The following is a 13281-nucleotide window of genomic DNA, read 5'->3' on the forward strand; positions in this document are numbered from 1 at the left end:
TTTATAAGTTAATTTTTATGTAAGATTTTGATTTTTCGGGGCTAATTAATATTATAGTTGATTATTAAATAAATATTGAAATATGAATTATAAAGTCAAAGAGGAGATAGCTTCTTTTTGCTTTGGGATATGAAAGCCATTTCCATATATCGTAACAAAGCTGTTCTATATGAGTTGTAACATGTGTGTATGACAGGTGCCGACGGTGCGCACGGCGCTGTGCGATCCGCTGCCGGAGGTGCGCGTGGCGGCGGCTCGCACGTTCGACTCGCTGCACGCGACCATCGGCAATAAGGCGCTGGACGACATCCTGCCGCCCATGCTGGCGCAGCTGCACGACGCCGACCAGCAGCGCGCAGACGCCGCGCTCGACGGCCTCAAGCAGGTTCGCTCACATCACAGCAAAGCCTAGTTTTTTTTTTTTAACTTTCCCACCAAAATAGCATATAATAATGTCCTGAGTACTTGTTTTTTTTATTTATTCTATTCTGTATTCGTATGTCACGAAATGAATCAATTCTAGTTAAAATAAATATATAGAACGCTGCATTTGATTTGGCACTTCAAAAACAAGAGCCAGGTATTCGACTAGGTTTGATTTAGTAAGGAATTATCTTTATATATCTCGATCAAACTGACGAGCATTGCGATGAAGACAACACTACCTTACTATTATGTGCTAAATTCAACGCCGGGCACTATACTAGGATTTCAATCCCGTTGTGGTTTTTTTTATCATATCTGTACTTTATGCTATACACATTGGAAATGTTTTTTTCTATAGTTGATCTGTATCTATTTGTATGTAAAGAATACAGTAAAATAATTTGTGATAATAATTTCATTGTTGCGTTTAGATAATGGCGATCAAGTCGCGCGCGGTGCTGCCGTATCTGATCCCGGTGCTGACGGGCAGCGGCGGTGCCGGCGCTGGTGGTGGCGGCGCGGACACCCGCGCGCTGTCGGCGCTGGCAGCGGCGGCCGGCAGCTCGCTGTCCCGTTACCTGCCGCGCGTGCTGCCGGCGCTGCTCAATGCGCTGCTAGCTGCTCGGCACACGCCGCACGAGGCTCGCGAGCTGGACCAATGCCGCGATGCCTTGCTGCCCGTTGTCGACGACGTCGGCGTGCGCTGGTACGTATACAAACCCAACACATACATATAAAAAATAAATTAAAAAAATTAAAAAAAAGGAAAGAATGATAGACGAACAGAGCAAAAGGGTAAGAAAGAAGAAATGTGGTATAAAAGAATGGAACGAATGAAGAATGGAAACAGAGATCGGAAATAAAATAAAAACTATGTAAAAAAAAATTGCCCAAAAAAGACCCTGTCCCACCACAAGATAGGGGTACGAGAGGCCCCCAATAGCGGTGGTCATAAAAAAACATACATATACACGTATATATAAAGTTAGAGAGAACATGGGAATCCCACGCTAAAGCACACTATGTTTACGTCTGGCGAATGAGAACGCTCTATAATATTTCTAGCATTGTGATTGGCTGACGGTTTTGTGTTTACAATACTTCTTGCTTTATGATTGGCTAATGGGTTTATTGGTTGTGTATGGGCTATTTAATTAATATATATACGCATCTACTTTGGACTTCATGTGGTCAGAGTCTCCAAGACCTACAAGCCCTGGAAAAAATTACACAAATGATTATATATAAATATTACTTTTACATATATTCGGTCGATTGAGTAATGAATCCATTGATATTCTTAAAATAAATCTTAATTACCTAAAGTTATGGTATTCTATCACTAACGCAGAATTTTACTACAGTCAGTATAGCATAGTGTTCTATATATGAAACTTGTTGAGATCTTCGGAAGAGTGAATGTAGGTTCCAACAGGTTCTATTGTAAATCTTTGGAAAAGGCGTTGAGCAGTGCACATACTACGGCTGAAGTGGTGATGAATGAGAAATGAATAATGATGAAAGAATTATCTTGCGATGTCATCTTTGGTCTTTAAATACAAAATTTTAAACCCTTTCAAGTTTTGTCTAATAGGTGGCGCAAAAGTAATGTCATAATGTGAACGCGCCTTAACTTTTACAAATGGCGCCAAATGTCACTGCACTTTGACATTTATGATGTAGATATATAATTAGTTGTCAATAAGCGATGGAGTAGAACCTTCTATATCAGTATATGTATTTCAGAGATTAGCCAGAACAAACAGACAGACGGACAAAAATTTAAAAAAAAATATTTTGATATAAGTGTCGTATATATAAATGGGCATGTAATAAAAAACGGTTATTTTAATATTATAAATAGTCTTATCAAACAAACGCACAAATAACAAAACGTAATATAAATTTACATTATTTTTATACGTTACAAAATTAAAAACTAATGCCCATTGTAAACATACACATCGCTGGCCATATTTATGCTAGATTATATCTAAATGTTAATATATATTATATTTATTTAGATATATATTAAATTATTTATAGATAAGATTTTATATTTAAAGTGATTACTTAAAAAAGGCTAATAATTCATTGGAAGTACTTTATAAGTTAACACAGCTTCCAAAAATGTTCAACTACTATATTACTGAAATATTTAACATTTCGAGAATCGGGTGCGCTTTTTGCAGCTTGTGAACCTGTTCAAATTTGTAGGAGATAGGTTGAGTAAAAGTTCGTCAAACGTATAAGAAACACTGCATTCAATATCGCTAGTCAATTGTCGCTAATCGATCTGGTTCTTGATTCTCTTTTGGCCTTGTGTTGTTCCTATACTTCTTTGTTCTTTGCTTCCCTTGCTTTCGTTTGGCTTCTTTATTCGCTAAATATATACATTGCGTAGTACAACTCGTGGGTGAGTAAACCCGCACAGGTCTGCGTGCGGTAGATACTGTGCGAGCGAGACAACATTAGAGATTAATGTTTGACCGTACTATTGATTGATTGGGCGATCCCATAATTTAATTTACAAGTCAAATGTTCATAATAGCTAGATGTTTATTTTTATGTGCCATTACTGTTTTCTTCAATCTTTGTTAAATAGTTTATTTTGGTGTTTTTCTGCCATGTTATTTATACGGTAACTTTTAATTTATGTTTACTGCTGGTGTACCTAAATAAATAATAAATTGCATATACACAGCATCATCGACACGCTGCTGGAGGCGGTGCGCGCGGGCGCAGGCGCTGGCGCAGCCCCGGGCAGCGCAGAGCGCAGGCGCGCTGCCGCAGCGCTGCTGTGCGCATTCGTGTCGCACTCGCGAGCAGAGCTGGCGCCCCATGTCCCGCAGCTGCTGCGCGGCCTGCTCCTGCTCTTTGCTGACACGGAACGTGATGTACTCCAGGTGTGCACCAACCCTCCCCCACCACTTTATTACTGAAACTGCTCTCCGGGTACAGAATATCTGTGGGATCCAGATCAGAAGGTTGCGTGTTCAGATCACGTCGGGGACACCAGTTGAGGGAGAGTTTAATAGGTTACTAGGCAATGATAGAGACAACTGCGATATTTCGCTTTATACGTATTTATTATTAAGAAACCTTACAGACTAATAATATAAGCTAGTAATAATAAGTTTACTTACTTAAACACTTCTTATATTAAAGAAAAAAAAAAAGAATGAGGTGAAAAAAATAAAGGTAAAAAATCTAATATAAATACACTAATAACCTTTTACATACATGTGTGTGTGTGTGTATGAGCGTGTGTGTGTGTGTGTTAGGCTTTTTTAGAAATAATACTTATAGGTCTATATACGTTTATTTAACTATCTTACAAGATATCTTAAAAAAATAATTTTAATTAACCCGTCGCTTCCTCGATTGAATCGGCAAAGATGATGAAACCATGACCGAAGGGCGCATGTGAAGCATTGTGTCGCTACGACTCTTAAATAGCATGCTCTTTAGTTGTTCTGGGATATATACCATGTCTCCATAGGTCTCGATTTGTGACAAATTATATTTACAATATTGTATATATAATTAAACAGGAAATATGAAAAGGACTAATCTTGTGTTTGTTTTGAAAAAAAAGCTCCGTTTGGTCGCAAATGTAGGTCAAAGTACCTATCTAGGTGGCATCTAGCTTTACCTACCAGCAGAAAAATAGCTAAATGACATTGGTTTACGCTTGTGATGGACAGATGGCGTGGGAGGCGCTGTCAGCGCTGACACGTACCCTGGACGCCGAGCGCCAGATCCAACACGTGAGCGACGTACGGCAGGCGGTTCGCTTTGCCGCAGCTGACCTCAAGGGTGAACTTCTACCTGGCTTCTGTCTACCAAAGGTGACCCATATTTTTACTATGACGTCTAATTTTTTAGCTATGAAATAAATGTTTAAGATATACAGGATGATTAGTTATAGGTGTAAAAGCTTTAAATAAATAAATTTAGATAAAAATGATTAGAAAAAGCATTTTAAAATTAACTACAGTGTACTATGTACAACCAGAAGTTATTAGCATGTTGCATTGCAATGGAAGAAATAAATTAATGTAACATATTTCAGAGTAATCACTATATATAGTATAATTAGAAATACATGTAAAACCTTTATTTTGCATAATATTAATCTCCTACTTAAAGCATATACATAAAGCGATAAATATTGCACATCGACCTTCGGATAGAGACAATCGGCTTATTCCAGCTTCGTAGAGCGTTATCACACTACTTATGTGACATTTTGTCAGTCGTGCTTACTTACATTTGATACTAGATGGCGTTCGGAATATTAACTTCCGACAGTGCTAATAGGTGGCGCTAGTGGTAGATTGTCTTGCGATATAGTTTACTGCACGCAATTATACAAGAGCGCTCTCTTCATTTAAGGTTGTAAATAGGAATACAAAGAGACGAATTCATAAATAACTTTTCAAAATTTTTTGTATAACTTGGATTAGTCATCCAAGTATAAATAATAAAATTTATTCTCTTTTGCTATAGCGACATTTGTTCAGTATCTAAGCGAAAGAAGAATACTGCTAATTGCATTCGACAAAGGCGAGGTTAATCGCAATGACCAATTTTGTGTGGCTTGCTATAGCCATATGAATTTTATTTCTAAGTCAGCCAATGTTTGGTGTTATTTTAATATTCTACGGTGTCCAGGGCATTGCACCAATCCTGCCACTGTTCCGCGAGTCGATACTGAACGGACTGCCAGAAGACAAAGAGAACGCGGCGCTCATGCTGGGTGAGGTGATCAGGTTGACATCAGCGGCGGCACTACAGCCCTCCGTCGTTCACGTCACCGGACCTCTCATCCGTATCCTGGGCGACCGCTTCAACGCAGCTGTGAAAGCTGCTGTCCTTGAAACTCTTGCTGAACTCCTATCTAAGGTAAGTCTTAGATCAGGACGCGGTTGAAACCATCGTTAGTTTATTTTAAATTGAAGGATGCCAGGTGGCATTGGATGGGTCACATCGGTCATGCCACCCACAGCTGTTGGGGCCGAAAAGTTCTCTAGTGGCCAACAAGAGAGATGGCCTGGCGACATATTCAAGTTCAATGGGAAGTTGCTGAATGCTTATCGTTGCGATTTTTGGGAAAAGCTGAAGCCTTGCAGTAGATGGCTACCGGCTGACTTGATGATTTTTAGTATGTAAAAAAAGGACCAATATTTAGCCACTTCCGCACATGCAGTGGTAGTCGTGCAACAAAGTGCACCGCCCGCCAGACCGCGGATAAATGCGTATGCGGCAAACAATGCTAATTATACAACCGCCACCGCCAAATTACTCAACACGTGTTTCACCCCTGCCCCGTGGAGGGGTGAAACACGTGTTGAGTGATTTAACGATGGCAGTTGTGTAATTAGCATTATTTGCCGCATGCGCATTAATTAGTGGGCTGGCGGGCGGTGCACTTTGTTGCACGACTACCACTGCATGTGCGGTAGAGGCTAAATATTGGTCCTTTTCTTACTTAGGATGGATTTCCGCAAGGTAACGCCTGATTCTATTAAATAAAGATTTTTAGTATAAAAGGATTTTGATTGAACTTTTTGAATTTATTGTTTTTTTTTAAATTAAATTCTCATGTGTAATTATTATGTTTTTTTTTATATTCAATAAATATACATATAGATAGACATTTGCCATAATTTTCAGTCCTCAGATTTTAGGCATAACGTTAATAATTTTAATGCAAACATGGCATGGTGACACACAGGTGGGAGTGATGCTGAAGCAGTTCCTGCCGCAACTACAGACCACATTCCTGAAAGCGCTGAACGACCCCAACCGGCCGGTGCGCATCAAGGCGGGCTTCGCGCTGTCGCAGCTGGTGCTCATCCACACGCGCGCCGACCCACTCTTCGTGGAGATGCACAACGGCGTCAAGAACATCGAGGACCCACTGATACGCGAGACCATGCTGCAAGCGCTGCGCAGCATCATCACCGGTGGTGGCGAGAAAATGTCGGAAAGCCTCGCCTTGAACATCCTCACCACGCTCACCAGCCCCGTGCTGCTAGCGCATACCGATGATCCGCCACGGAGCAATGTCGGAGGCTGCTTAGGTCTGTCACTATAGACATTTTTTCATGGCTACTAGTTCTTTTAAATACACACAAGGCTATATTTCTGCTTTGTTTTTAGTACGTTTTATGCTGTTAATTTTGTGCCGTATGAATTTCAATTAAATCTGAACATAATTGATGAAGTTATCAAAAATATTAGTATGTTTGATAGGATGTTTAGTTATACTACTTTTGGTAATTTGCTAATGAGTTGGGTGTCGTTTGTTTTAACGAAGACGTAGGAAAAGAAGGGATGCTCCCTACCTCTCACTTTTAACTTCTAATTCTAATTTGTTACTTCAAACTAAATATTGTCCAGCTAAAAATAAAATCTAGTTGACGTGAAAATTTGGAAGCTGTTCACTAAGACAGAGTCTTCTCCCCCAGGCGCGTTGCTGCAGTGGCTTCCGGACGGGCATCGCGACGCGGCGCTGCAGCACCACGTGCTGGGCATCACCGCCACCGACGACTGGCAGCTGCTGCACGGGCGCTCGTGCGCGTTGTTCGTAGCGCTTAAGGAGTGCCCGCACCACATCTACCGCGAGCCGTTCCTGGAGCGCGTGGAGCGTACCCTGCTCGCGCAGCTGACCAGCGAGAGGCCGCCCCTGGCCTGCAACGGCGTGCGCGGCGTCGGCTACCTCATGCGCTACTTGCTGCTCAACGACCGCCCCGTACCACCCAACCTACTCTCGCAGTTCGTCAGGGTGAGTCCTTCAAACTGCAATTACCATCATCATGCCAGCCGATAGACGCCGACTGGCATACACCTCTCCGATCGCCACGATGACTGGTCTCGCGCTACCAGCATCCAGTGATTTATTTGACAATCTCGTTGGTCTAAAACCTAGAGTCTCAAAATCCCTCTAAAGCCCCATTAAGTGATCAGGCGTAAGACTCTCCTGAGAGAGGACCTTGGCTTGATGTTGCTATTATAAAAGCAAAGTCCTGCAATTCTTCTTATTACGACCAGATAGAATTTAGAAATTATTGGAAATTCTCTGGATGTTGAAAATGCCTTGTTTTTGGTGGAAAGGCAGAGTTATGTGAAGTTCCTACCCTCTAAAACCCCTCGATGGTTTCAAGAACTCCGAGTAACTCTGTTGTGTACTTTTTTATTTGGCGATACCTTCCTAAGTTGGCATACGTCACCTTCGGAGAGAATCACGTGGTCTTGTTTTGCTGCGATTAAGATGTTTTTTTATATATGTTATAATATTATTTTTATATCGTTAGAATAGAATTTGTTTTGGTTCCAATACACTGCAACGGTTAAACATTCTTGTAAGAATTACGTTTAATTGATTTACTTTAGTTTAAATATTTTCTCTCTCTCTCTCTTTCTCTCTCACGCCAATCTCCATTGTCCATTTTCTCAGTTAAAAATACTTGAGTCACACGGCCCCTCCAAAATATTCGTCGCACATGACTTGACCGCAATGTATGACGCAGGCTAATTATCTATTTGTAATTGTTCTACTCGCCTTCTTATCAGGAACTATATTTACCTAGGCCGATACGCCGCTAGATTTTTATCAGTACTGATAACGAATGGTTGGTGCGGTCAGCGATATATACTCGCGAAGTGTTGATAAAGTCAATTTAGTTTTTGAATATTGCCGCATGCTTTCTCACAGTACAAGCTATAAACCCAGCACAGTGATATAGTTCTTATATATGACAATTTCTATGGCGAAGTTATGATAAACCTGCCAATAATGTTAAAATAGGTTTTATGTGAATAAAAACGAATTGATAGCATTCTTAATTTAAATTCACTTATGTATAGACTACTTAGAATCCAAAAATATAATGTTATCTTTACTTGGTTGGAGAGATCACATAAATAGTCTTGATTGTGTTATGTTCTGAACTGACCATATAGTCCACTTTCCTGGATTCCATCCTTGGCAAGGAACTTTTGCTGCACATTGTAATGTTTACACTATTAGTGTAGAGGTGATCACCATTAAACATATGTAAAGTAGGTTTGGTTACGGTTTTCAGGATGTACAACTGATGTTGGTCCAAATGCCCCAATAACCAGTGGACCATGGGCTTTGGTGCCCTGAAGGTAGACCTGAAATGATCCTGAGACTTGAACCGGAGAATGCTTTGGATATTTCCACCACATTCCTCGATTGCAATCCCAAGTCACTGGTTATTATAACTGTCACCTCATATAATGGACACCTATTTTTCTATCGTGTTTCCATGATGTATAACTTTCTTTTATCCCATAACTTTGACAAAGTATTTGAAACCTTTAGAGGAGCAGAAGGAGCAAGTTCATTACCTGGTTCCAATTTACATTTTGCGCCTTTTTTACTATTTTTGACCGTCTGTTCAACTACTGCTTGTATGGAATGTAGATGAGAGAAGACCATGTGAATGATCCATGTAATTCTCTTTTACTAATGCCCTGGGGAAAACATGAAACAGTATTACAAATAAAACTAGGAAAAGATGATTGCGTATGTAGTGGCAGTGGACTGCGCTCATCACATGAGCAACTGTCGGCCGTTGGGGCCGTGAAGTGTTCGAGCTGCGGCCGCGAGCCAATAGAATGAAGCGGCATGAGTAGACTTTCCACCAGCTGGATAGACGACATAGTCAAGGTCGCGGGAAGATGCGGGCTACGGGTTGTGCGACACCGGTGATCGTGGCAATCTTTGGAGGGGAAGGGGGGGCTGTACTTTGCTGTGAGTGTCGATCGGTTGTCGTGATGATAGGAACAGTTCGTCATCGATTCTTTTAAGGAGTTTCAAGACGGATATGATGTTCAGGGATGATGAAAACAATTGCGATGAATGTATTATAATTCCATTATTTAGTTTATAAAATATATTTAGATAATAATAAATGATCTTTCCCCGCAGAGCATGAACCACCCAAGCAACGACGTGAAGCAGCTGATGGCGCGCGCGTGTGCTCTTCTCGGACGCGAGGCGCCGCTGGCGGCCTGCGGCGGCGACGTGCTGCGCGCGCTGCTGCCCGCGCTCGTCAACGGCACCAAGGAAAAGAACACCTACGTGCGCGCCAACTCGGAGATAGCACTCCGCGCCGTGCTGCGCCTGCCGCACGACGAGGCTTTCCACCAGGTGATCTTCTTAGTCTGCTTAAACCAAACCCTCAAAGGTTAATGGTTGCGGCATCCCATTATAGCCATTATTTTTTTTTCATAAGCCTCTTCTTTGTATATCACAGTCCAGGAGTTCAGACTTTTTTCTCATTGATCACTTTAGCTGGTTCCTGTAAACCCCTGAAACATCTCTTATTCCTTAAACCAGACATCAATGTGAAAATGCAACTTTTAACAAGTAATAGACGCTCAACTTTTTAAAATAATATTCGCCTACATTTGTAGGGGAAGACAAGCCAATTTTCACCCCTGGAGGTGACCAGGATATAAATATAAAATGAGCATGTTTTTAATAGCAGTGTTTATGGTTGTTGCAGCAATGCATGTCGCTCCTAGACGAGGGTGCTCGCGAAGCGCTGAGCGACGTGGTGGCGCGAGTGCTGCGACGCGCTCACACCGAGGGTCGCGACGAGGACCTGGACTGTACCATGCTGAGCTGAACGCCCGCGTCCGCCCACGCCCACACACACTTTAAACTTTACCACTAATATATTGTTATTGACGTATATGAAATTTTATTTCTACTCGCCCTGTTAACCTAACACATTACAGTGAAACCTGTTTTTGTGCAGTGGTTAAGGAATGCGTTAAAAATTGCACAAAACCAACTCAGTGACTAGCCTAACCTAAGGGGACACCTTTGTAATGTTATGGTATATATGCATGTTTTATTATATTTTATTTTCGAATTTAAAAATAGTTCCATTTTCATTGAGATTTTTATGTACTGCACAAAAATAGGTTTATCTACTAACAATTATAATACAGATGCTGAATGCAAGCAACTTCCAACAGGTCCTATTGGAAATCTATGGGGATGCCCATATCCACTAGACATCCTCAAAGTGAAATGAACTATTAAGAATTCTAAATAAATATTATTATTCCACATTATTCCCCAGTATAGCAATATTTGAGATCCATCAACAAGATAGCAAATAACCATTTGGATAAATTAAGGAAATTTCATGACAAGACAGAAAATATTAAAAAACAATGTACACAATATAAAAAAAATTAAATAAACAATCTTTCAATGGGGGGTATAAACACACGTGAAAAAGGAACTAATAATTATACTTCATTTGTAATGTTTTTCTTGTCACAAATGAAATAGTTATGAATAGATTTAATGCCAATCTTTTAACATTATTTTGTCAATCCATGATATTTGGAAACAAATTTTAGATAGGATATCCACAACCAAACATGAACCATGGTCACAAGATTTAAAGTAATTTAAAGTATTAGTGTTGGTGTTGTTAGCACTAAATGCACTGTCAATTTCTGTTTGTAAATTTTGATAAAGCCTTAAAATAAGGTATAATCAGATTAGCAAACCACAAAAGCCTAATGGACTACATAGCTGGGAAATATAATAGATAGAGATAAAGGTGCACAACATGGAGGTCATAGTTTACCATTATATCTTCTATAACCTGTATCTGATTAAACAATCTCTTATAGAAGGCTATCAAACTGTTAGTTTACAGGCAATTTACAATAAATACAAAGTAATGTATATTTGTGGAAAAAATCTAAATATCATGTAACACATTTCATATTTTTTGTTTTTTACTTTTTCATTCTCTTTACCAATAAAGAATAAATATGTGTTATAAAAACACTGAATTCAACTTGCAAACTGAAAATATTAAAATTAAAGGTAATAATCAAATAAATACATGCATCATTTAATCATTGCATATGTATTGATTCTTTATTATGTTTTTCTTATACTCTTAAACAGTTCTAAACACCATACCAATAACCAATTACTTGCCATTATAAAGATGTTGATTTCATTGTTTTTAATATTTATAACATAGGTCAAATATTGAATTGTTGTCAACAAAATTGCAAGAAAACCATTCTAATAAAAAAAAACCATCAGTAAAATTATTTTATTTCCTGCAAAAAATTACAATTGACAAGTTATAGTAATGTATTAAGGAATGCAATAACACTAAAAATTATGTGGAGAATATATTTAAACTAAACAAAGAATTATTTTAACTTGGCTTACTGTTTAAAATTCAGTATTTTTAGCTTTTTTTGTGAAACCCTTGCTTTGTATAAGCTCATTGCACTCTGAACGGGACAAATGCGCGAGGGGAAGTCGCTCCAGCTCCTGGTCACCATCGTTTAACAAAATCAGCTCGGGGTCCGCCCCCGTAATGAATTTAACTTCCAACCGCTCGTAGTTTGGCGCGTCTTCGAATATAAACCTCTTCACTTCAGGCAGCCGGTTAAGAGAACAACCTCTGCAGCTCTGAAAAATAAATCTCGTTAATACATTACTAAGACATTAAATCAAGACATTAGTGATGAATTTACCTCAATTCTCGCCGAGGCTACGTCCGATTGTTCGTACCCGGTTATTACAGCGAACAATACACTTAATAACAACAATACAATATTAAATTTAAGAGACATGATTGAAGGATGTTACTAATAAGATACTCCTACTTATTACAGATTTTCCTATTGTCTAATTATACGCACACGTAAAGTTACAGTACGTATATGGCACACAAAATTAATAAAAAAATCAGTCTCTTAATTCAATGATAAATGCTGATAAGCGTCTCAATCTATCAGTGGCAAATGACAGATAGACAGTAGTTATTTTTATCGATTTGTAATGGTGGTTGAATAAAAACCACTTGCACTTTTTATTAGTACACGCTAAAGAATAATACCAGTTTTTTTTTATTACAAAATTAATTAATGTTTATCAAAATATATTCCATACAATATTTGTTGACACAGTCAAAGTTAATAAATGATCTTTTCAGTTTTATCACCTTTGCGATAGTTTGCGAAGTGAGTATAGAAATATCTTAATTTCCTCAACAATGTTTAAAGAGGTTTATAGGCCAATAAAGGGAATAAAACTATTAATATAATGATAAAGCATATTCCGAAATAGAGTACAAAACTGTAACTAAATTACGCATAAAATGTAATAAAAATCGTTTCGGTGTGTAAAATACATTTATAAATATAGGTCAAACTCATCAAAGCTTTACTATGTTTTTTCTGCGTCAAATGAATAACACGTTGTTTTAATCAGTATAACGCATTACTAGGTATTTAGTTATAGTTCAATTAAGCATAGGGATAAACGACGCCACTGAATCGATAATTTTACTCGATACAGTATCGATGGTTAATTGTCGATACTTTTTACAATAATTTTTCTATGTAAGATTAGGAATGAAATAACTTTGAATGTAAACAAACGTTGATATAAAAATAAAAATTCATCAGTGCTACCCAAAAATATTTATCTTTATTTATGTTTGTTTGTTAGATGATGTAGTGACTGTTGTGCTCGCTGCGGAAAATGGATTTTTCCAAGGTACAGAAATATTGACAATGTTAAGATATATTTACGTTTGTAAAAATAATGCTGTAAATGCAAGTTTTAAATCTCCCATATGTCTAATAAATTGTCTTTTAAAGTGCTGACAGGGCGATCAGATATATATCAATCAAAATCAAAAGTACTCATATATACGATGCGATTACTTTTGAACGATATCAACTCGATACTTAGTTACAAATTTGTGGTACAAAAAGTACTTTTACTCGTACCATTACAACCCTAGTTTAGCAGGAATA

General features: G+C 38.6%; 2 protein-coding genes across 2 annotated transcripts in view; one reads left to right on the forward strand and one right to left on the reverse strand.

Moving 5' to 3' along the window:
- Positions 1-10152, forward strand: part of l(3)80Fj (lethal (3) 80Fj) — a 40761-nt gene extending 30609 nt beyond the window's left edge. Inside the window, exons 33-41 of the mRNA XM_068774046.1 lie at positions 197-385; positions 858-1132; positions 3131-3332; positions 4134-4277; positions 5104-5334; positions 6167-6515; positions 6903-7219; positions 9392-9613; positions 9972-10152. Coding sequence (XP_068630147.1) covers positions 197-385; positions 858-1132; positions 3131-3332; positions 4134-4277; positions 5104-5334; positions 6167-6515; positions 6903-7219; positions 9392-9613; positions 9972-10094 — 2052 coding nt within the window. The 3' untranslated portion in view covers positions 10095-10152. The remainder of the gene's footprint in view (positions 1-196; positions 386-857; positions 1133-3130; positions 3333-4133; positions 4278-5103; positions 5335-6166; positions 6516-6902; positions 7220-9391; positions 9614-9971) is intronic.
- A 1375-nt stretch (positions 10153-11527) lies between these two features.
- On the reverse strand, positions 11528-12260 carry LOC137930597 (selenoprotein M-like). Its single transcript, XM_068773893.1, has 2 exons — positions 11992-12260; positions 11528-11926 (listed from the first exon to the last, which is right to left on the reverse strand). The coding sequence occupies exons 1-2, from the start codon at positions 12088-12090 to the stop codon at positions 11684-11686; spliced, it is 342 nt and encodes a 113-aa protein (XP_068629994.1). The 5' UTR covers positions 12091-12260; the 3' UTR covers positions 11528-11683.
- Positions 12261-13281: the final 1021 nt, after the last annotated feature.

The sequence above is a fragment of the Battus philenor genome, unplaced genomic scaffold (assembly GCF_028537555.1).
Source record: "Battus philenor isolate CCGP_79_NKW_IND1 unplaced genomic scaffold, ilBatPhil1.0.hap1 SCAF_6, whole genome shotgun sequence".
Classification (NCBI taxonomy): domain Eukaryota; kingdom Metazoa; phylum Arthropoda; class Insecta; order Lepidoptera; family Papilionidae; genus Battus; species Battus philenor.

Bases quoted from the DNA above. Each gene is read 5' to 3' on its own strand.
- LOC137930597 (XM_068773893.1), bottom strand. From the start codon at position 12,090: ATGTCTCTTAAATTTAATATTGTATTGTTGTTATTAAGTGTATTGTTC. The intron at 11,927-11,991 runs GTAAATTCATCA...TTTATTTTTCAG, and splicing joins TAGCCTCGGCGAGAATTGAG to AGCTGCAGAGGTTGTTCTCT.